We start from the raw sequence: 25,021 nt of genomic DNA on the forward strand, positions 1-25,021 counted from the left end.
CCTGTATACACACACACACACACACACACACAGGCATGCATACATACATACTTTGCAGCAGGCTGCAACTATGGCTTTTGTGTACTTCCAGGATACTTCTACTAATATATCTATTAAACTACAGAAAACCTATCAAAGGAGGATGCATTTATATTTGCCCAGTCTAACTATTAGTTTTATAAGGTACTACTTTTTATCTGTGTTACAGCACAGTGTAGGTTTCAGAGAAAAATATGCAAATTTTAAAAATAAAACCAAACATATTTCACGCATTCTAAGTCCACCTACTGCTTTGTTTACGTTGTAGTCCTGACCAAGAATACTCTCCACAAGTTCTTTGATCCTCAGGTCCGAGGGAGTTGGTATAGTAGACTTCAGGGATGCAATAATTTCATCAATAGACCTTACAGCTATTCCAGAAGGCATCTTTTGCAGGGAACGCTGTAGTTGTGACCTACTTCGCGCGAGGTGCCTCGCTTTTGAAATGCTTGATGTACTCCCACATGAAATTTCTACCAAAGCCTCTGCAGCAGACTTCATACTAGATGAGCCACTGCTTCTTTTACTAACTGATATTTCAACATCAAATATTGAACCTAATAAGCATGGTTTTGAAATTTCTTTCAACATATCAGATTTTCCACTTGAACCAGAAACCACAGAATGTGTGTCATCAGCTTCTACATTTAAAGCACTGGTTCCTCCAACTGTAGAAACAACTACTTCTTCAAATGTTATTTTTTGCTTTAGTTGTTCCATACCCAAACTGTTTTTCTGTAGAGCAACAGATTTAGCTGGTGATTTCGCATGACTCCTTTGATATTTGGGTTTCGGTGGGGGCTCTGGTTTCTTTAGCATTGTGAGTTGTTTGCTTGTACCTACGAAAGAAGCTATTGCTACTGCAACTTGTTCATGTTCACCTTCCATGTTATCACTTTTGATTTCTGAGGTTGTTTTCTTAAAACTAGGGGACTGTTTCTTGTCAACATTGCCCTCTTTCTTAGATGTCTTTTGTGAAGTTGTGACATCTTGTGTTTGATCGTCCAGGCCGGTAACAGTGATCCTAACTGCTTTCAGACGTTTAGAAGAATCCACTTCAAGAGAAGAATCTGTACTTTCAAGATGTGGGGATGGGCTCCTTGAGCTCCTATAAGACAAGGTTGTTTCAGGTGGTTCAACCTCCAAATTGGATTTTTCCAGTTCTCCATGAACATCAGCAATTGCTTGTTTAAACTTGACAAATTTCTGTCGAGATTCTTTGCAGATATTTTCACGTTCCTTAAGGATACGCAATTCTTCCAAATAGCTTAAGCCAAAATGCTCATGTTTTCTAGCCATTTCTTTGCACCTTTCAAGAAATAAACATAGAATTTTACTTATATGTGATTAAAATTCATAGCTATAAAAGATTAAGAGACCTCTTAATATTCTTGACTTTGTAAATTAGCATATCTGGGAGCTTCATGTGGACAAGCTGAAAAGTGATTCCTGATATGCTAATTTATATGAAGCTCTAAATATTTTTTGAAGAACTGCTAGGAAGTCTGAAAAAGGAGAAGAAAAACAGAAAAGCCACAAACATTTAATTTACCATGGTTAGTCAGAGAGAGGAACAGGAGGGCTTCAATTGTCCCATTTAATTTTTCTCCTTCCCCAGCACCACAGGTAACACACAAATAACAAGCAAACTATATCACTGACTGACAGATTGATAAAATGTTCAGCCTCAGCCATGAAGCTCACTGGGTGATCTTGGGCCAGTCATAGTCTCTCTGCCTAACCTAGCACACAGGGTTGCTGTGGGGATTAAATGAGGAGGGAGAAAACCATTTATGCCACTTGGGCTCCGTGGAGAAAAGGTGGGATGTAATTGCAATTGATTGATTGATTGATTGATTGATTGATTAAAACCTGCTCCTCTATAAAAATAAATAAATCCCGAATGATATTTCAACATTAATTTGACTAAATAGTTTCCAATAAGGGTACTGCCTATTAGAAAAAGCAAGTTGATAAAATAAATGTTAGTTAATTTGCACAATTGTACATATAAGTAAAAGGCAATGATTCTGAAACAGCACAAGTGCTGACTTTTTTACATGATGTGTGTGAAAGTTATACCAGGTGCCTTCTTAGGAGAGGCCTTACCTCCTGAGCAAAAGAGGAAGAAATGCCTCTTTTAAGACAGAGATTGCTGTCTGCCATTTTAACAAAATACTTGCTTTTTAAAAAAAAAAAAAAAAAAGAATCTGCTGCATAATTAATTGGGGACGCCTTTTTTTACTTTCGCAACAGGTCTAGCTGATTATATACAACCAAGTCATCACACACAGCAGCCATATAGTTCCCTCATCCATCCCGCACCCACCCATTGGCAGGGTCCTGTGCCCTTTAGGCAGGGCCAGATTTAGGTTTGATGAAGCCCTAAGCTACTGAACGTAATGGGGCCCTTTATATGTCCAGCTGTCCTTTGCCAACAACAAATTGTCGCTGTTTTTTGTGTTGAATATATGCTATAGGTACCTAATAGATATCTAAATCCATTTGCACATAACACAATATGTATTTTACCAAAGTAATTGTTGAACTGAAATACAATTAATACAGTGGTTTTTTCCTTTTAAAAATTTTGGGGGCCCAAGAAAGTGGGGCCCTAAGCTATAGCTTGTTTAGCTTACACAGTGGTACCTCGGGTTACGAACTTAATTCTTTCTGGAGGTCCATTCTTAACCTGAAACTGTTCTTAACTTGAAGCACCACTTTAGCTAATGGGGCCTCCCGCTGCTGCCGCACCACCGCTGCGCAATTTCTGTTCTGATCCTGAAGCAAAGTTCTTAACCTGAGGTACTATTTCTGGGTTAGCGGAGTCTGTAACCTGAAGCATTACAGTAACCATATGTAAGCGTATGTAACCCGAGGTACTACTATACATAAATCTGGCACAGGCCATATAGTTCCCACATCCATCCCACACACACCCACTGGCAGGGTCGGTCCTGCGCCTTTCAGGCTGGGGCTGGGAATCCGTGGTCCTCAAGTTGCTCATGGACTCCGACTACCCCTAAACAATGGAGTTGGGACCGAAAAATTCAACAGGGCAAGCCCCTTTCCTCTTAGGGCAGGAATAGGCAAATTCGGCCCTCCAGAAGTTTTGGGACTACAATTCCCATCATCCCTGACCACTGGTCCTGTTAGCTAGGGGTGATGGGAGTTGTAGTCCCAAAACATCTGGAGGGCCGAGTTTGCCTATGCCTGACTTAGGGGGTTTCCCACGACGATGGAAACCTGCACCTGTTGGATTTCTGCCACGCGGCTGCTTCGCGCCAAATCCTCGCCCGACGTTAACTTTTCCCCGCGAAACATTTCAAGCAAACCTCGCTCCGCGATTCCTCCCGCGCCAACCCGAAAGCGGTTCCCTCACGGCTCGGTTCCACCTCTCCCCATCTCGTCCTTTCCCAGCTTCTCCCTCCTCAGCGGCCGCCGACGACGACGGCAGCAGCTCTGGCCCGCCGCGGGGAGGGAAGCGCGCGCGGTCGCTTAGGAACGGGCTGGGACGCGGAGTCAACGCAAGAGAGACAGGCCTGGCCGGCCCCGGCTTACAGGGAGTGGGAGGGGAAGCGGTGGGGTTGGGGGTGCGTCGTTGGCGAGAGCGCCCCCTGGGGCAAGGGAGGGTCGCGCTGGAAACAATCCCCTCGGCTGCGTTTGGCTCTCTGTGGAGAGAGGGCGTTCAAAGTCCTGCTTGTGGGATGCTAGGCTACGTGGACCATCGGCCTTTCTTATGTTTTATCCTCGGCAGGTCCAACTAAAAGGCCAGGAGTTGGGGGGTCCTCTTCCCCTCTCAGACAGCTGTGGGCTGCTTGGACCAGTGCCGGATTTGTTGCTGTTGTTGTTATTTAGTCATTTAGTCATGTCCGACTCTTTGTGACCCCATAGACCAGAGCACGCCAGGCACTCCTGTCTTCCACTGCCTCCCGCAGTTTGGTCAGACTCATGTTTGTAGCTTCGAGAACACTGTCCAACCATCTCGTCCTCTGTCGTCCCCTTCTTCTTGTGCCCTCCATCTTTCCCAACATCAGGGTCTTTTCCAGGGAGTCTTCTCTTCTCATGAGGTGGCCAAAGTACTGGAGCCTCAGCTGCAGGATCTGTCCTTCCAGTGAGCACTCAGGGCTGATTTCCTTCAGAATGGAGAGGTTTGATCTTCTTGCAGTCCATGGGACTCTCCAGAGTCTCCTCCAGCACCATAATTCAAAAGCATCAATTCTTCGGCGATCAGCCTTTTTTATGGTCTGGCTCTCACTTCCATACATCACTACTGGGAAAACCATAGCTTTAACTATACGGACCTTTGTTGGTAAGGTGATGGCTCTGCTTTTTAAGATGCTGTCTAGGTTTGCCATCACCTTTCTCCCAAGGAGCAGGCGTCTTTTAATTTTGGATTTACATATAAGCAAAGCAAGCTATAGCTTAGGGCCCCACTCTCTTGGGGGGTCCTCAAAAAATTAAAGGAAAAAAACACCTGGATGTACATTTCCAAAATATAAGATAAAAACAAATAAAATGAAACCTACATACAGCAACGGTGTTTTGTGTTGTCTAGGCTCCTATGATGTACGGTAAGTAATGGCCCCCTCCTGCTCCCTAAAATATCACTGGTTTGCTCATTTCTATATACAGGGTGCCTACATTCTGCATGGACTGGTTGCATGGCAACATGTGCAAATGGCTTTAGATACCTATTAGGTCCATAAATTACCATAGCATATATTCAACAGAAAAACAGTAACAATTTGCTGTTGACAAAGGACAGCTGGACATATAAATGGCCCCATTACCTTCAGTAGCTTAGGGCCTCATCAAACCTAAATCCAGTCCTGGCTACATGGACCATCGACCTTGCTTATGTTTTATCCTCGGTATGTCCAATTAAAAGGCCAGGAGCTAGGGGAATCCTCTGCCCCTCTGAAGAGACAGCTGTGGGCTGCTTAGACCACTGTTCTGGCTCAGTATTTTCATATAAGGTTTTAACATAGAGAGAGAGCTGTTTTGTGTCTAAATTATTTATCGTGCTTCAGCTCTTAGAGATTAATTTTACTCTATTTATATCTATATGCTCTCTGTTGTTGCATATGTTTGCACTCTGGTCAGTAACTGAAATAAATCGATTTATTCATTCATTCAGTATTTTTATTTACTTATATTACATTTGTTAGTTGCTTTATCTTGCCCAAGGCAACCCCAAAGCACCTTGCAAGCAAACAAGGGGGGGGAACCAGTCGAGTAAATATGGTCAAGTGCATAGTCCTCTAGCCTCTACACAATTACTATTTGGGGTGTGGGTGGCACTGTGGTCTAAACCACTGAGTCTAGGGCTTGCTGATCAGAAGGTCGGCGGTTTGAATCCCCGCAACGGGGTGAGCTCCCGTTGCTCGGTCCCAGCTCCTGCCAACCTAGCAGTTCGAAAGCACGTCAAAGTGCAAGTAGATAAATAGGTACCACTCCGGCGGGAAGGTAAACGGCATTTCTGTGCGCTGCTCTGGTTCGCCAGAAGTGGCTTAGTCATACTGGCCACATGACCCGGAAGCTGTACACCAGCTCCCTCGGCCAATAAAGCGAGATGAGTGCTGCAACCTGAGAGTCATCCGCAACTGGACATAATGGTCAGGGGTCCCTTTAAATAACTTCTGTTTAAAGGGTCTGTGTCGTGTGATGCACTAGGACGAGGAGAGCCAGGTTTCTCCCTCACATGGCAGTTTAGTTTGTTTTCATGACTTTTCCCCAACTCTTAAGTTCTGCATTATATCTGAGTTTTCACGTAAAAGCCACTTCTGGAACCATAGTGGAAGTTTAGTGTTCATTTCCAGGTTGTTTCCAAGGGAAAAATCCATTTGCAAATAATATGGAAGTGAGAACTAAACTTGTGCTATATTAGTTCCAGAGGTGGCTTTTACATTGTGCGAAAGCTCAAATATTAACAAGAAATTAACAAGGAAATGTTAAAATAGAATAAACTGCCATGTCAGTGCCGTCTTCAGATCAGAGTTTCTCTTGGCCTTAAACTTCACTGAGTGATTTCTCAGGGGCCGTTTCAGACTCGTCTTTTCACCAGCGTGTTCTGCAACATGTCATGGCCCAATAATAGTGCATGTCTGGTGGATTTATACTGGACCATCCAAACATCATTCCACTTTATTAGTTTCCATTATGTTATTGTATTATGACTTGCTGTTATTAGTTTCCTTTATTTCTCCTCTGATGTTACTGTATTGTGACTTGCTGTTATTTTTATTGATGATAGTTTAGCAATGATTTATTGTGTTGTCATTGTTGAGAGTTATTTACTGATATTATGAGAGTTAGTTTTATTGTGTACAATCATATTCTAATGGATTGTTGAATGTTATTTTCTTTGTTTTAAGTGAGTTGTTATGAATATAAAAGCAGGGAGGGGAGAAGAGAATCAGGTGTGCCACCTTTAGCTCTTTGGAAATACAATAATGCAATCCTATACACATCTATTCAGAAGTAAGGCTCACTGAATTCAGTTACACTAATTCCTAGGTAAGCGGGCGTAGAATTGCTTGCTGTATCCAGATATCTACCTTGTTTTAAATTAAGAGTAAACTTTCTCATTCTTCCATCCAGTACTGCCCTCTACAGTTCAGTTGCTCACTACCTCAGTTAATGCTGAAAAGCCTTGCTGAGCTTCTAACAGTTTTCTTTCGAGCCATACTGGGATGAGTGGAGGAAATACTGATATAAATTATGAAGAAAGTCGGGGAAGAGTCATACACATGGACAGGATTTTTAAAAGAAAGTCAAAGAGCAACTGATAGTACATTTGTTTTTAATTGTGCATCTGATGAAGTGGCCTTTGGTCCACAAAAGCCTATGACGTAATACATTTGTCTTTAAGATGCCAGAAGACTCTTTGTAGTTTTAAACAGTAAATAGAACCACCAGTATGCCATTTTAGGCAGCCATGACACCTCTCCACAGGAGCCTCAGCAGGAGGGACAGGACATGGCAATGAATATAAAGAGCTATTAGCATCAGGAAGGATGACCTGAATGGAATGTTGGGATTTGCATCTGGAAGGAAGCAAAGGAAAAGCTCACAATAGGCAGAAGGGTAGCCCCTTAGCCTGTGCCACAATAGGTTCTCTGGGGGTCAGGATTCTGGCACACTGGTGAGGAACAGTTTCAGATAAATTGGCACTGTTTATTTTCCTACACTATAGCACAGTAGATGCAAGGAATCTGAGCCCTCTTCAAAGTTATTCATTTGCACAGCGAAAAAGGCTCAATCCTAATCCCATTGAAATTAATAAGAATTTCCCTTTTATCCTCTGTGGGAATAGGATTGTAGCCCCAGTGTGCAACTTCCTTCCTAGTTTGAGTTCCACAGAAAGTTGGTCAGAAGCCCAGGAAGATAAGAGGGGAAAGAGGAAAAACCCAGAATTACATAATTTCTGAAGGAGTAGCATTAAATTCAGTATCTACCCAGGCTACAAAATTCATATTTAAGTTTTGTTATTAAAAATTTAAAAAAAATCAGTCAACTAGGCATTAAAGTGCTAGCATTTTATTTCTGAGCATTTTAATTAAAACATGAACCCACTCTAAATGACAGAAGACTGAATGAGATGCCACAGACATGATATCAAATACATATTGGATTGTCTAATGTCTTTATTTAACATGAATTTTGCTCAGGTTGTAATCAGATTGACTTGGGACACTGTGTGTTGGTCTGTGTGTCATCTTTCTGAATCACGTAAACCCAAGACGTTGGTTTGACTTGATTCAAAATCTGAGTAAACCATGTTGGAAGCCTGGGCATCCGCGGGCAGGGGACAATTCCCACACACAGATGAACCATAACCCCCGGAGCCCCAACAGTCCTTGCTTAAAATTAGATAGATAGATAGATAGATAGATAGATAGATGATAGATGCTCAGTTGTATAGAACTTCTTAGCATCTTGTGATTTCCACTGAGCACCAAAAGGGCATGTAGAAAGGAAATGTTTCTGAGTCTTCTCAAGGTTCATAAAGAAGAACTATAGCTCAATATCTGTGGATAGAAATGCCTCCTTCCAACTCATCCATCAGAGAACACTAGTCACACAAAGCTTTGTGGATCTGACTCTTACAAAGCAGTAAAAGGGGCTTGGAGTCCTCTCTCCTCATCTTTGTTCCAAAGAACAGGGCATTTGCCATTTTAAAAGCCATGCAAAAGTTAATGTGTCACCACCACTTAAGTGGTCGTGGCACCAGAAAGCCTCAGTTAATGGGAATGAGTGCAAGCAACCTTTTTGCAACCATCTATTAGCCATCAAGAGAGCTCTGATAAAGCAGGATGCTAGTGAAGGCAGAGTCTTTCTCCATTCATGCTTGAATTGTTTGAGTGGGGACTATGCTAACCACCACTGATACATGGCATTCCAAAGACTGAGAAGAGGGACAACCTTTTTAAGTAAGAACCTTGGCTTAACCAATGTATTTAACTCTAGCCAGAAGGTGGGACTGTTATCTAGAAAGATTTCTAGTATTGCCTCCATAGGTGCATATTATTATTATTAATAATCATCATCATCATCATCATCCTCATCATCCTCATCATCATCATTAAAAAAAAGATGTTTCACACTATTGGTAAGTTTCAACTGTATATACATTGTATCTGCTTATTTGCCATGATGCCATGGTTTTAAAAAGGCCTATAAAGGAAGCCCACCTGCTGTAGTCATACACGAGGACTACAGACCTTTCTCATGTCATAACACATTCCTAAATACAATTAACTCCTTAAAGAACGCAGCCTAGAAGGATGAATATTAGCAAATCAGATTCAGACATCTATACCAACATAAAGCATTAGAGAGTTCACCTGTTGAATGTCACAGTTCTCCTTATAACACAGTGTTGTCAGTTTAGGGGGAGGGCTTAGACTGTATGCCTGAGTCCCTGCTCATTCCTGGATCCAGCAAGGATTCAATGGCTGGGATAGCAAAGCCAGCTTGGTAATGGCTCCCAAAGTATGGGTTATTAAGGTCACAAAGGGAGTGGCCCTGTGCAAATGGGTTGGCCCTCTCTCCCTCAGCTGTTTGGTAGGTAGAAGTGCAAAGGCTAGAGTTGAAGCGTGTGAGAAAGCTGAGCTAGAAGCTAGAAACAGGCTGAGGCTTGTGAGTGAGAGACCTGGCTATGGGGAAAAGCATGTCATTATTGGGTTGTTAATGTGGTGAGCCCTTCCATCATAGGCTCAGGATGTATATATGTGAAATATACTTGGAGTCGAGAGTGGATTTCATGCTCTTTATTCAGCTCATAGTGATGAGGAGGAATGGAAGTTCCCCCAGAATGTCTGCTTTATATACATTATTTACACAATGGGCCCCACGTGATTGGCTAATTCTGGGATTCTCCTGTAGGCCAATCAGGTTGTGGTTTCACTTCCACCTGGTGCTGGATTGGGTGGCTCCTGTGGACCAATCAGACTGCTGCATTCTGAATCCTATTGTTCTAGTACCAAACAGACTGCTGCATTTTGGATCCTATTCAACTCAGTACATAACAATATGTATAAATATATTCCTAAAGATACCACTGTCTCCACTGTCCCTCAGTCCAATGAAACTGAACTAAGCACCTACAGCCCCTGGAATATTGCAGCACTCAGAGATTGGGGTGACATGCCACACTAAGTTCCACATATCTCATTACAGCTGACGTTAAAGGCTCAGAACTTAAAATCATAAGAGCCCATCTAGCCCAGCATCCTGTTCTCACAGTGACCAACAAGATGCCTGCAGGAAATCCACAAGAGCAATCTTCCCTCCTGCAGTTTCCAGCAATCGGTATTGAGAAGTGTGCTGCCTCCAGCCGGTTGAAGGGAGAGCATAGCCTTATCCTCCATGAATTTGTCTCTTTTGAAGTCATCCAAGTTGGTCATCACTGCTGCTTCCCATGGGAGCAAGTTCCATAGTTAAAGTGGCGGTCAAATCAGATCAATGCTGTCATCAAGGTAGGAAACTCCACTTTAGTGAAGTTATCCCACTTGGCGTCTGGCTTAACACATTTTTGAAGTAAAGTAATATGCATTGCAACCCAAAGTGATGTGTGTCCAGTCCCTTAAGACCATTAAGGCCAGAGTCAAATACTGTATTACTTAACTGCACGACTGAGTAAAAAAAAGTAGCAATGTTAAATAGCATTCATGTTAAGAGTTGCTCACTTTTTAATGAGCAGCAGTTCTGTGTCTTCAACAGTTACACGACAGAAAGAAGTAAGGCATTTTCTAACAAGCCTCCTGCATCAATTCACGTGTTGCAAGATTGTCCCTTCATAGCATAATTACCTCTTGAGATTTATGGTCCCTTGAAATCAGTCAGGCCTTTAATTATTTTATATAGGGCCATCTTGCAATAAATACTCTCACACAGAGGCTTTTCTTTGTATTTGCCAATCTAGCTTTTGCTTTATTTCTTTGCCAGTTTAAACACAGACATTTCCTCAACAACCCAGACTAAAATGCTGCTGTTGATTCTCTCGCTCTCTCAACAGTTTTGATGTTTTGATCAAAGTTATTTTCACCATTTTACAATGAATGTTTTCCTCCACTTAACAGAAACTTGATTTGTCAAAGCCTTAGCACTCCTAAGCCAAATAGGTAAGTACCCTTATTATTAAACAAGGTCTAAAATACGGTATATCATTCACTTGACTGTACGAATTGTCATAAATTTGTGCCAAGAAACGCAGCACCTTCCTTTGGCTTTGATGTTTATCTGTATAGTACTGTTGCTGGTTGGTGTTGGATAATAAGAGTTGCCAACATGCTAGGCTTGCTAGAGAGGTTAAAAGCAACAAAAATGGCTTTTATGGGTATGTCAGTAGCAAAAGGAAGAACAAAGAAACAGTGGGGTCACTCAGAGGAGAAGATGGTGAAATGCAAACAGGGGACACAGAAAGAGCTGAACTCCTCAATGCCTTCTTTGCCTCAGTCTTCTCCGATAAAGAAAACAATGCCCGACCTGAAGAATTTGGAGCAAATGATTCAGCAAAGGAAACACAGCCCAGAATAACTAAGGAGATAGTACAAGAATACTTGGCTAGTCTAGATGTATTCAAGTCTCCAGGGCCAGATGAACTGCATCCAAGAGTATTAAAAGAACTGGCAGATGTGATCTCAGAACCACTGGCAGTCATCTTTGAGAATTCCTGGAGAACAGGCGAAGTCCCGGCAGACTGGAGGAGGGCAAATGTTGTCCCTGTTTTCAAAAAGGGGAAAAGAGAGGACCCAAATAATTACCGCCCAGTCAGTCTGATATCAATACCAGGGAAGATTCTGGAGCAGATGATTAAGCAAACAGTCTGTGAGCACCTAGAAAGGAATGCTGTGATCACCAATAGTCAGCATGGATTTCTGAAAAATAAGTCATGTCAGACTAACCTGATCTCGTTTTTTGACAGAATTACAAGCCTGGTAGATGAAGGGAACGCAGTGGATGTAGCCTACCTTGATTTCAGCAAGGCATTTGACAAGGTGCCTCATGATATTATTGTAAAGAAGCTGGTAAAATGTGGTCTTGACTATGCTACCACTCAGTGGATTTGTAACTGGCTGACTGACCGAACCCAAAGGGTGCTCATCAATGGTTCCTCTTCATCCTGGAGAAGAGTGACTAGTGGGGTGCCACAGGGTTCTGTCTTGGGCCCAGTCTTATTCAACATCTTTATCAATGACTTGGATGATGGACTCAAGGGCATCCTAATCAAACTTGCAGATGACACCAAATTGGGAGGGGTGGCTAACACCCCAGAGGACAGGCTCACACTTCAAAACGACCTTGACAGATTAGAGAACTGGGCCAAAACAAACAAGATGAATTTTAACAGGGAGAAATGTAAAGTATTGCACTTGGGCAAAAAAAATGAGAGGCACAAATACAAGATGGGGGACACCTGGCTTGAGAGCAGTACATGTGAAAAGGATCTAGGAGTCTTGGTTGACCACAAACTTGACATGAGCCAACAGTGTGACGCGGCAGCTAAAAAAGCCAATGCAATTCTGGGCTGCATCAATAGGAGTATAGCATCTAGATCAAGGGAAGTAATAGTGCCACTGTATTCTGCTCTGGTCAGACCTCACCTGGAGTACTGTGTCCAGTTCTGGGCACCACAGTTCAAGAAGGACATTGACAAACTGGAACGTGTCCAGAGGAGGGCAACCAAAATGGTCAAAGGCCTGGAAACGATGCCTTATGAGGAACGGCTAAGGGAGCTGGGCATGTTTAGCCTGGAGAAGAGGAGGTTAAGGGGTGATATGATAGCCATGTTCAAATATATCAAAGGATGTCACATAGAGGAGGGAGAAAGGTTGTTTTCTGCTGCTCCAGAGAAGCAGACACGGAGCAATGGATCCAAACTACAAGAAAGAAGATTCCACCTAAACATTAGGAAGAACTTCCTGACAGTAAGAGCTGTTCGACAGTGGAATTTGCTGCCAAGGAGTGTGGTGGAGTCTCCTTCTTTGGAGGTCTTTAAGCAGAGGCTTGACAACCATATGTCAGGAGTGCTCTGATGGTGTTTCCTGCTTGGCAGGGGGTTGGACTCGATGGCCCTTGTGGTCTCTTCCAACTCTATGATTCTATGATTCTATGATTCTAGGCAGAGGGAATCGATTGGTGCTTTAGCATAAGTTCATTCTGCAGAATTTACAAGAGAAACATTATCACTTGTTCGCATCTGTAGATCAAGCTGCTCTTAAAGGCAGAAGAGGACCTTTTTTTTCTGTTTGTTTTTTTTAATCTCAACCCTACCAGGAAATGACGTAACCATAGGTAAAACAGAATAAACTATTTATTGGGCAGATATCCTATTGTGCACACTTATTAATTTCCTCTTTCTACCTGAAAAGGTTTCTGTGAAATTCAGAAATTATTCACCAATAAAAAGTGAATATTTAATGGAGACCTTCTCAGCAACCTAAGTTTATTAACTGATCCACCAAGACCCCTAGAGATTTTCAAGTGGTCCATAGGGTGAGGGTGGGGGCAGAACTACTGTTGTACACAGATGTGACTTTCATAGAGTTTTATCTTGTGTGAAAATGCCCTTGGATCATTATAAAAATCCACAGCTGGCTTACAAATGGTTGGAGGCTGTCATGCCGCCCTCCCCAAGTTGAAGCCCTCCAAACCTTTTCAACTACAACTCCTATCAGCCCAGGCCAGGACAGCCTACGGTTGGGAATGATGTGAGTTGTCTAAAATATCTGAAGGGACCTTGTTGGGGGAGGCTGCTGGAATATGTCCAAACACAATTAAACTAGGCTTTTAGCTAAACCAGTATACCTCGAAGGGCTAAATATACTTACTGACAGCTGAATCCTATTCCTGCCTCCTCAAAAAACCTATTGCATTCAATGGGACTCACTCCTAGGTATGTAGGAGGTATCTGAGACCTTTTAATCCCATCAGTTTAGATCCTAAATTTTCCTGGAAAATACATGTATTTGTTATTTATGCCCATAGCTGTCAACGTTTCCCTTTTTTTAAGGGAAATTCCCTTATTCCGAATAGGATTCCTCTCAAGAAAAGGGAAAAGTTGACAGCTATGTTTATGCCTTTGAAATCCGTTTCTGTGTAATGTGAGTAGAATTACAGCTTCTAATATCTCTATCCTAAACAATGAACCATTTAATCTATTTTATATTTTTTCCCCCAAGTAATGACTATCTGTTGAAACTTCTAGATATTAGTGCAGCTAGATTTCACTAATCAGTCACATTCAGCAGATGAGGGCAAGTTCTCTGGCTCTTTGGACTCATCAACGGCACTATAAAACAAATTCCGGGATGAATGTGTAGGCACAAATTCAGCACTGGCCAGTAACTCGTGCTGCGAGTTTATCAGATGGGCGATAAACCCCGTTCCTTGCAATGCGACGCGCAACGCGATCCTGCGCAGGTTTACATGGACATATGTCCCACGGAGTTGCTTAAGGAATCTTAGCGTGGTTTAACCCGCAGGGTGTCGTACCCAGTTCAGAAGGCGTGGGTCCCAATCCCCGCTCAGCCCCAACCTTCATTGGATCTTCTCAGGCCAGCCAATCACTATATTTTAATTATCCTACCTCGCAGGATTGTTGTAAGGACGTTTGTTGGAGGGAGGGAGGGAGGGAGGGAGGGAGGGAGGGAGGGAGAGAGAGAGAAAGGTAGCTAAGTAGGTAGGTAGGTAGGTTTGCAGCCTCACCCCCGCAAACTTTCTTTGGATCTGGGCAGCCTAGTTGCTCATTTTCCGAACGGTTCGACCCACAAGTTCCCCCGCGTTCATTCTAGGACAAGGAAGCCTCTGCTCAGAATCTCCCTGATCAGAATTGTAGCCATTCAGATCCGCTGGAGGTTCCCTAGACTTTACAGGATGACCTGCTGCGGATAATGTTGCCACAGCCTGCTACTTCGTAACATCCATGTTGCTCCAGTCTTTGGCAGTTCTGTGTGCAAACGCGATGATTAACATCCTCTTCAGACTCCTTTCTCCAGCGTCTTAGTCAAATGTATTGGGAACATAGAACAGAGCCCGACCTGTGGTCCATCGAGCTCGGTTGAGTGACTGGCACTGGCTGGGCAGAATTTCAGAGTCGAGGACTTTGCCAGCCCTGGCCACTTGAAAAGGGGGGTTGGGGTTGGAATTTGGGCTTCTGTTTGCGAAGCATGAGCTCTACCTCTGAACTTACCATCCTTCCCTAAATTGAGGACCTCAGACGTTAGGCGTTTGGTGCCTGCGTCTTGGCACGGCGAGGTGTGTGTGCCCCCCCCCCTTTATCCGGCTACAAGTCGCGCAGCTGTAGGGTTCAGTCTGGAAAGGAATGGTTCGCACCCATTCACTCTCCTTTCCTGGGGGCTGCGATGACTCGCGCGTGTGAACGAGCAGATGCAGATGCAGATTAAAAAACCCTCCAACAGAAAGTTCAGATCAGACCAGGAAACTATGTTTGTCAGATCACTCTATACGTTCAACTTCGCTCTAATTTCGCGGGTAGGAATCGCATGATGTGTGTATACGTGTGAAGGCATCCTAAAGAACGAAATTCCAGATCGAAAATGGTTCATGGAGAGAGCTGTGCGTGCTTACTTTCCTCTCGTTACTTTCCTCTCCTTATGACCACGTGTCAGATGCCTTCTCCACCAACTTCTCCGAAGTCACCTTAACTTCCGAGGGACAGCTGCTCATCTGCTGCATCAAAAGACAAGGAGAAGTCTTGTGGACCCTTGAAAATTGGCGTGTTTGGGCTGCAATTAGAATTGATGCTTTTGAATTATGGTGATGGAGGAGACTCTTGAGAGTCCCATGAACTGCAAGAAGATCAAACCTCTCCATTCTTAAGGAAATCAGCCTGAGTGCTCACTGGAAGGACAGATCGTGAAGCTGAGGCTCCAGTACTTTGGCCACCTCATGAGAAGAGAAGAATCCCTGGAAAAGACCCAAGATGGAGGGCACAAGGAGAAGGGGACGACAGAGGACGAGATGGTTGGACAGTGTTCTCGAAGCTACCAGCACGAGTTTGACCAAACTGCGGGAGGCAGTGGAAGACAGGGGTGCCTGGCGTGCTCTGGTCCATGGGGTCACGAAGAGTCAGACACGACTAAACAACAACAACAACACAACAGCAAGCCCCATTTAACTCAGGGGTCCTTACTTTTGAGGAGACGTGTCTACGGTGGAGCGGCCATTGTGGCAGGCGCCTTTCCTGAGCTTGAAAACCCAGCTGAATAATCACACCTCTCTCGTCACGAAAAGTGTGGGGTCGTCAAGGCAAGTGCCCTCCAGGGACCCCCCATCTTCACTGATCTTTGGTCATGTTGACTCGGGCTGATGCGAGCTCGCTGGAGTCCAACCACATCTGAAAGCCATCTCGTTGACTACGTCAGAAGAAATCCTAGTTATTAAGATGCCAGCAGAACCGTCTATTTATTTATTAGATTTCCATCCCCCAATGTGGCAGTATACATGGTTTTCCCTCACAACAACCCTGTGAGGTAGGTTCGGCTAAGAGACGCTGAACGGTCCAAGATCAACCCAATGAGCTTCTTAACACTTGAGTGGGGATTTGAATCCGGGTCTCCCAGGTCCGAGTCCATCATTCTAACTCTAACCCAGTGTTTCTCAAACTTGGGTCTCCAGCTGTTTTTGGACTACAATTCCCATCATCCCTGACTCACTGGTCCTGCTAGCTAGGGATGATGGGAGTTGTAGTCCAAAAACAGCTGGAGACCCACGTTTGGGAAACCCTGCTCTAACCAGAACAACCACATCGGCTCTGATTCCAAGAATAATTAGAGCCCGCTGCCATTAGGCAGCAGATATAACGCCTGCTTCCTGGGAGAAAAGCAATGACAAACCTAGACAGCATCTTAAAAAGCAGAGACATCACCTTGCCAGCAAAGGTCCGTATAGTTAAAGCTATGGTTTTCCCAGTAGTGATGTATGGAAGTGAGAGCTGGACCATAAAGAAGGCTGATCGCCGAAGAATTGATGCTTTTGAATTATGGTGTTGGAGGAGACTCTTTAGAGTCCCACGGACTGCAAGAAGATCAAACCTATCCATTCTTAAGGAAATCAGCCCTGAGTGCTCACTGGAAGGACAGATCCTGAAGCTGAGGCTCCAATACTTTGGCCACCTCATGAGAAGAGAAGACTCCCTGGAAAAGACCCTGATGTTGGGAAAGATGGAGGGCACAAGGAGAAGGGGACGACAGAGGACGAGATGGATGGACAGTGTTCTCGAAGCTACGAACATGAGTTTGACCAAACTGCGGGAGGCAGTGGAAGACAGGGGTGCCTGGTGTGCTCTGGTCCATGGGGTCACGAAGAGTCGGACACGACTAAACGACTAAACAACAACAACATAACAGGAGACCGCGTCGAACTTGAAGAAAGGCAGGCCGACCTTTTGGCTCCTATGGCTGTGGGTGCCCTGTTTTGGAGACTCCATTCACGACCCTTGATTTGTGGCAAGAGGGAAATTGCACTCACGGCTACCTGGGTGGCGAGCACATCTGACCGAGTCTCTCTGATCAACATCATGGGGGCAGCCTTTATTTGCACGAGGCTGGCCAGGAGCGGGAAACGGCACGCGGGTTCCTTTGAATATGTCCAAACACAGTTATCGGTGGGGAAATGCGTCCGAGATGCTGTTCCGTTGTTTGCAAGGAAACCAGAGAGGCTTCAGGCCCTGGTTGAGAGCGCAACCTGTTATCCCCCAGAAGCGAGAGGACCGAGACCATTTCGTGCATGCGGGGGGGGGGGCGGGTGTGTGAGGAGAGAGTGCCTGCGCCAATGCTTTGTTTCCAACCGGTTGGTAAATAAATGATACTCGGGTTGCTTGCACGCTGCTTAATGGGAAAGGCGCTCCCTGGAAAGTCAAGATAAGCAGGATCAACAAATCTGGCCGAAATCTGGAGGGTGAGAAGCGGCGGTGTCCGGTGCTGGTGATGCGATGGGGTTGGGTTCAAGAGAAAGAGTGGGGCTCGCATGTGGGTTGAGCAGGTTCTGCCTCTGCCACGACCGCCTCTCGCCTCCGATCCGCGTCCAGACTCTCGTTGGACAGCTGGTTGCTTTACAGTATCCCAAAGACCTGGGTTCAAATGTCACTTCTGCCCCGATGTCGTCATCAAATGGCCCGGCTATGTGATGTTCCTAGATTCACAGACCACATTTCAGCCACGACGGATTCCTTGGGCAAGCCACTCCATCTGCGAAATGGGCATAATAAATAGTCGTCTAACTTATATAGATCAAACGTCTGTCTGTATGGACTTGGCGCGCCCCAGGGGCTTTACAGGAAGAGCCGCGGGTGCGGCAGAGGTTAATCCAGTGTTGCTTTTAGGTTGGGAGACCGAGGTTCACATAGAATCATAGAGTTGGAAGAGACCACAAGGGCGATCGAGTCCAACCCCCTGCCAAGCAGGAAACACCATCAGAGCACTCCTGACATATGGTTGTCAAGCCTCTGCTTAAAGACCTCCAAAGAAGGAGACTCCACCACACTCCTTGGCAGCAAATTCCACTGTCGAACAGCTCTTACTGTCAGGAAGTTCTTCCTAATGTTTAGGAAGAACTCCGCAATCTTCCTGGCTGACCTTGGGCCAGCCCAGTTGCTGCCTCTCGATCGTACAGTGGTACCTCGGGTTAAATACTTAATTTGTTCCGGAAGTCTGTTCTTAACCTGAAACTGTTCTTCACCTGGTACCACTTTAGCTAATGGGGCCTCCCGCTGCTGCTGCCACGCCGCTGCCGTGCGATTTCTGTTCTCATCCTGAAGCACAGTTCTTAACCTGAAGCACTATTTCTGGGTTAGCGGAGTCTGTAACCTGAAGCGTATGTAACCTGAGGTACCACTGTACCTACTTTGAAGCGTTTGTATAAGAGCACGATCCCACGCCTGTCTAATCCGAGTCCCAGTCAGCGAAGTCAAAGGAGCTTACTCCAAGGAAAGTGGGTATAGGATTAGAACTAAAAGGGGGCATGTATACCATCCTGAACTCTTTGGAGGAAGTGGAGTAGAAGAAAAATCAGGTAGATAGGTGAGGATATTCTGTGTATTATACGCAGTTGGGAACATCCCACTAAATTCAGTGGAATATTTTAGGCTGCATCGGGCTAGCTGAGAATTTCTGCGGTAACCGCAGGGAATAAATTGCAATTCAGAGACCCCATTTGACCTACGGGTTTATTTAGTTACGTGCACACTTTTTAGTATAGTTTTCTGCATTCTCTCGGACATAAGATCATCTCTCTGCGAACCGCTCTGAAAACACAAAAGTGAAGGGCAATATAAATCTTGTAAACAAACTTCCATTATAAGTGGGGTTATTGGTTTGTTCTTGTTTTTATTAGGTATTTTTATGTTGTGAACCGCCCTGTGATCTTCGGGTGAAGCTATACAAATTTAATAAATTAAAATAAAATAAAATTCATTTTCTTTCGACGACGCCTTTTCCCTAGCTAGACTGCTTTATTTTAATTATTGCTCATTCATATGCCGTATTTTTCTGGTGGGGCTAAACTTTCATTAGCTCGTTCGTATTCACTCGTGGCCAATCCTGGGGTGGAGGCAGGAACACTCTCACCTGCGCGTGCACAGCCCACCTCCTCCGCTACGCTGCTCAGCTCAGGTGAGGCAGGAGTGATCGCTCCCTTCCCGTCTCACAAAATGGCCCATCTAATGCTTTGCACCGGGATCCCAGGGTTACGCTAGGCGGAGAGATTTTAAACCCTTAGAAGTGTACCTACCTGAATGTTTTCTGTAGCTTCCAAAATCGGTAGGGTCTTGAAGAGAAACAGAAAATGTCATGGGGGGCACATCAAGCTCCAGACTCCAGGAGTCAGCCACTCCTGATTTACAGGGTCTCACCCCTATATGCCCAAAACATCCGGTTGGGAATTCAGCGGGGGTTGTTTCTTGCGTAATAGGCGCAAAAAAGACGGCGCTCCGAATTTGGAAGGCTCGCCGTGATTAATTGAAATTGATTTGAATGGGTTCCAAAATCTGAAAAGGCACGAAAATTTCGCACAGAAAACAAGCTCGGAGAAATGCAAGCCACTTCCCGCGTCTAGACAGAAGTATGGAGAGCGAGAGGCAAAGTAAAGGCAAGCTTCTGGCTTCTCTGACCCAGAACCTTCCAGCCTCCAACCTTCTAGATCTTAATTCTTCATATACATACTGGGAAGATCAGTCCTTCCTATTTCATATGGAATTGCGCCTGTGAAGCTTCCCACTGGCTGAGCCGCTGAGATGGCTCAGAATGTTCACCAACATTCCAAGTAAGGGGAACAAAACTAACGACATTGGCAAACCAGAATCTATGAGTGGGGGGGGGGATTCTCGGCTTAGCTGGATCTGAAATATCACAGGACAGGAGTTTTGTGGGACAGGGTAGGGACTGGCAAGAGATCTCAGGAGGTAAGGAAACTAAAGAAAGGAGCGCAGGAGTTGAAGGAGCAGGTCATACCAGGCAGTCAGGCTGCAGTCCTGACCACAATTACTCTCGAATCAGCCCCATTGCGCACAGGGGGACTCATTTCCAAGTAAGCACGCAGAGGATTGCATTGTAAGGTGGCGGCTTGAGGGGGTCGAGTCGAAAAGGGCAAGGGGCTCTGAAATGTACGTATTGAACGGAAGCGAGGCGTTTTGAAGCTTCCACCATCCTATTTCCTTGAATTGGAGCTTGTACTTGCACGTGTATGTGTGTTTTGAGCGATGGGGTTTAGGAATAGCCGGGAAAACGGAAGATCCCGCGCCCTCTGTACAGTAACCATTTGGTTAAGGCGCGCAGAAGCTGTTTAAATCCACAATGCCTCCCTCCCCCCCACCCCCCCCAAAGTTCTCTCTCCCTCCTCCTCGTGGCCGAGTAAAGGCACTGTTAACAATTTTGCCTACAAGTCCGATCCTGACATAAACATTGGATTTCATCTCCCCTTTGACAGGGATCCTGCGGGCAGCCGAGAGCAAAGGCGGGCAGGTCTTCACTTCTCCGGAGCTGAATGCGCCAGTGCCCTCCTATTGTTTAGAGCATAATGTTTGCGGTATTCATTGGTTTAACAAAAAGCCAAGGCTGCGTTTCATCTTTCTTTTGTCCAAGCCGGAGAGAAGGCGCTTAATTTTGGAAGGATGGCGAGTGCGAAGGAAACGACCTATTATTATTATTATTATTATTATTATTATTATTATTATTATTATTGATAGTTCTTCACTAACCATAGAGAGACAGGCAAAGCCGGCGAGGGGAAATTTTAGGATCTGTAGCTAGAAAGCTGCCCTGCTCCGAAACTAGCTGTGACATCTGGTTGGCCACCATCGCGAGAGACAACAGTGAGCTAAATAGACCATTGTTGTTACCCAGCAAGCTCATCCTTTTGCTTCAGAAGGATTAGATGCGAAATTCCGGTCATCCGCAACTCCATTATCAGGTTTAAAACAACCTTTTTTAAAAAAAACAACCTCTGCTCATCCCTTTTTGCAAGGAGGAGATCCTTTTTTACACTCTCGGCTATCTTAATGGAGAAATCTAAACACTGAGAAAAGCGAGAAGCACCAGTTTCCCCCTTAAAATAGAAGGGGAAGTTGAGGCCACCCGCCTCCACGAGAGGAAAAACGGTGGGAGTCTTCCTCGTCCAGGTTAGCAGTCGGATCTGGGGCTGCATTACCTGACAAATGTCAATGAGAACACACCTGGGTATCAAGGTGAAGCGGAAGGCAACTTCCAAGCTAGCGAGCTTTCTGCCGACCCGCACGCAGGTGAAAGGGGGGTGGGGAGTGTATCAATGATCAGAATTGCGCGCCCGGTGCTAAAATAGCTACTGGGAAAGTGCCCCAGTGAAATCAGTGGGAAATACTGTCTAAGGATCAGTTGCCAAGTTAATCTGCTGCAGACAAAAAATAAAGGGGGTGGTGTCGTGTCACCTTAAAGGCCAACTGATTTACTGTAGCATTAGTTTTCGTGAACAACACTCCACTTCGTCAGAAGCGTAACGTGTAAATCTGAACTTGCAATCAATTGGTTTCCATTTTCAGGGTAGTCGTGCATCTGGTGGAGCGGGCTGTGGTCAACATATGACTGTGGTCGTAATAAATATGTTGGTCTTTAAGATGATTTTACCAATGGAACAGCGCATTGCAAAGCACGTTCACTTGGAAGAAAGTACCAGGCGCTTAAAGCGGTTTCTTCCTAATGCTTAAGATTGGAGCCAATTTGGGCTCCAGGGTTTAATTTGTTTACAGTGCTGCAAATAACTGTCTTGTGCATCCGGTTAAGAGTCTATTGTTCCCGGAGAGACAAACAGCTATTCTTTCCCATTACTTGCGAGGAGGAGTCTGGATTTTGTGCAATATTTACAGCAAAGTCCTAACCACGTCCGCTCATAAATATCGAGTTCGATGGGGCTCATTCCTAGGTAAGTGGGGTTAGGTCTGCAACCTTAGGGGGAGATAAGAAACCCTCTTGGCGCATCGCTTTTATAGCAGAGGCCCTGCCACGGTTGCATTTCCCTTGGGGGGGGGGGAATGGAGAGCCCCTAGGTAAATGTGTGTGAACGAAGAGAGACAGACTCTGTAAAACATAGACGTAAACAAAGAATTGCCATGGTCGAGTCTCTCCTAAATATGATGCGCGTATCATTGTTCTGGTTCTTAACATAAAAAATGAGTCTCGCGGCATCTTAAAGATGAACAGGTTTATGGTGGGGCGAGCTGTCCTGATCTGGAGTCCTGTGTACCTCATGAGGGTGTGCTCCCTAGTCCAAGAAGATTTCTGCCCCCCCTAAAAATAAAATTTAAAATCCGTTCATCTTGTGCCTATTTTTTATTACGGTATGTTCCTTTTGCTGCAATGGGCTGACAGATATTCCCCACCGCACTCCCCGCATGGTTTCTTTCCCTCAGGATTATCCATTTCCTCGCTTTCTCCTAGTGCAGGAGAAATTCAGCAGCGCTGAAACGCTCGTCCACACGCCCCTTGCTAGGGATCCTCCAGAGAGCAGGAACACCGTGCTTAAAGGAAGGAGTTCTTCAGTTGCTTTCCAAGCAGTCTCTCCCCCGGGGAGTTAAAGATCAGGGGTGTCTCGGCTGTCTCGCGCCCCATCACCACCGCCCTACACCCCCAATAAGCCGCTAGATGTGAGCGAAAGCGCTTAGCGAGGGTGCCATCAGACCTTCCTGCGCGCATTCCTTTGAAAGTGCGCGCCAGGAGGGGATGTGCGAACGAGCCCCACTAATCTGTTTTTTCCTCCGAGGTGCTTAAGAAGCAGAGGTCGGCTCTTGGTGGTTTTAAAAAAATAACACCTCCTAGAAACAATGACGGATTTTCAGTCCAACACACCTGCGTCCCCCCCACCTCTCGGCTCAAGCGCCGTCTGGTATGCAGCCGGGAGAGGGATGTTCCCGCAGTGGGCGACGCGCTTAGGCAAGTTTTGCTCGCATCCGGGAGCCATGCGGAACTCGCGTCCCGTTGAAGCCTGAGCAGCAAACCTGCCGATCGCTTGGGATGGCCGGGCATCGGGTCCTCCTTCCGTCCAGCAGCTGCGTCTCAAAAAAACAGGTGTGCGCGCTTGAGGTTGTGGCCGGTCAACAGGAGGCGCTGTGACTTCGCCCAGAGTTGTACCTTCGCTCTCACAGTCACACACAAATCTCTCATCAACCTCTGAGCAGAGAATTCACAACAACCACAAAGTGGGGTCCGGGCATCCTTCCTTTGCTGATGCTTTCTGCTTAAGGTTTGCAAGCGGACAACTTAAAAAAATATATATTTAAACTTTATTGCACAAAACCAAGCTTTGAGTTCAGGTTCGAGTTGGGAACTTTTTGTACGCTGTTCGAAAGTGTTCCAATCAAAATAAGAATAAATCATAAAAATTAGTATTGATAGTGGTAGTAACAAAACAACAGCGATTTTATTCCCCTATCTCTGTTCTGGTGTAATATATTTCTGGAGCTTTAAAGGGATGAGGAACTAAGCACTTTTGGTCAATTAATAGAAAGGGAGTTTCTCTGGTCATTTAAGCTATGCACACACGCGCGCCCCCACACACGGCATTTATTTAATGATTTATTTATTTTGCTTTCAGTTAAGCTCTACCTTGAAATCAATAGCGTTTACTTCCACATATGCGTGTTTCAGGATCCGGTTGCTAGAAGGAGGTTCAAAGAGAGCTGCCACCTGATCCTATACCCACCTGAGGGTGGTTGTCGTTATTTTTTAAGGGCGGGAGCGTGGAAGCAAGCAATGCTGCAATCCTAAAGACTGGAAGTCACACTCATTGAAATCTGTGAGATTTGTTACCGATGGTGAAACTGAAAAGGTGTCCAGAGTTTCAGCTGTGTAGCGGCACTTTGATCCTAAATGGAGTGGGTTCCACCCTGCCAAAATCAGCCCCTGTCCACATAAATGAACGAGACTCATAAATGCTTCACTGAAATGAATGGGGCTTTAAGCAACTGCATCATAGTACCCATTCATCGCAATGGGAGCTACTTAGGATCGGAGAGGTCCATCATCAGCCTGGCAGACAGGAGCATCTCTTCCCTCACCCCTGGCCCTCTTTTTATCCCAAGAAAAGGTTGTGTCTTCTGTGGCAATTCACCCCCTACGTATTGTATTTCAATGCGTCTTTAATTTACAGTGTGATCATATTCAAAAGCAGTTTGTCCTTTCGTGCTTTTATCTTTTATTTCCTTAATGGCACATTTTCATCCCTTGTTCTCGCCTGCTGATTTGAGACATTTGTTTGTTTCAAGGATTTGACTTAATTCTGTTGCCAAATTTTAGGCGGCTGCGGCCAGAGAAGGGACAAAGAGAGAGAGAGAAAGAGAGGGTTGAGAGAGGCCGCCTTTTGTCGACAGGTTAAACCATACGTCTTACACCAAGGACGTTACCTTAAAAAAAAAATATTATTTTTTACAAAATCGTGTTATTTGCTTACTTTAAATGGTTCAACGTAAATGGAACAACAAACAGATGTGATTGAAAACTATTATCTGTGTATCGCCTTGCTGTGTCCCAAGAACCACGTAAAAACGAAAAACTGGGTGCACAACCCGTGTAAACCGAAACGCTTGTTCCGGATGTAAGATTCCTCCAGCGAAATCAATAGAAAGAAAAGATCTGAAATTAAGTCGAGGCGGCTGCGATTTTGTAAGGGAATAAAGTTGTGGCGTAGTCAATAGGAACTTGAATTCCTCCTTACGCGTGTGTGGGGACTGTGGTCCATACATTCATTCAGGGCAAGGCTGCGCCATCATTTATAGCAGTTGAGATTGCTTCCTTGCCATTGATGTTCAAACTCTTAGGAACCGCATTTCGGCACCGCCACCATTTAAAAGCAAGCAAGCAAGCAAGCAAGCAAGCACACACACACACACACACACCCCTGATGCGATCATGTTTTCCCAACCCAAAAAAGGAAAAGGAGCCACATTCCACTTAGAGTCAGCCAGCGCAAAATGCTAGAATTTGAAAGCATA

General features: G+C 45.0%; 1 protein-coding gene across 2 annotated transcripts in view; it reads right to left on the minus strand.

Moving 5' to 3' along the window:
* TTC6 (tetratricopeptide repeat domain 6) overlaps positions 1–3,580 on the minus strand; it is a 66,037-nt gene extending 62,457 nt beyond the window's left edge. The window contains exons 1-2 of one of the 2 annotated variants that reach the window (XM_080977495.1): positions 3,375–3,580; positions 289–1,348 (exon numbers count right to left, since the gene is read on the minus strand). In XM_080977495.1, the coding sequence (XP_080833621.1) occupies positions 289–1,338 (1,050 nt within the window). In that variant the 5' untranslated portion in view covers positions 1,339–1,348; positions 3,375–3,580. The remainder of the gene's footprint in view (positions 1–288; positions 1,349–3,374) is intronic. The other variant, XM_080977496.1, reaches the window with a different exon arrangement.
* Positions 3,581–25,021: the final 21,441 nt, after the last annotated feature.

This window comes from Podarcis pityusensis (genome assembly GCF_964106645.2).
Source record: "Podarcis pityusensis genome assembly, chromosome: 1".
NCBI classification, from domain to species: Eukaryota; Metazoa; Chordata; class Lepidosauria; order Squamata; family Lacertidae; genus Podarcis; species Podarcis pityusensis.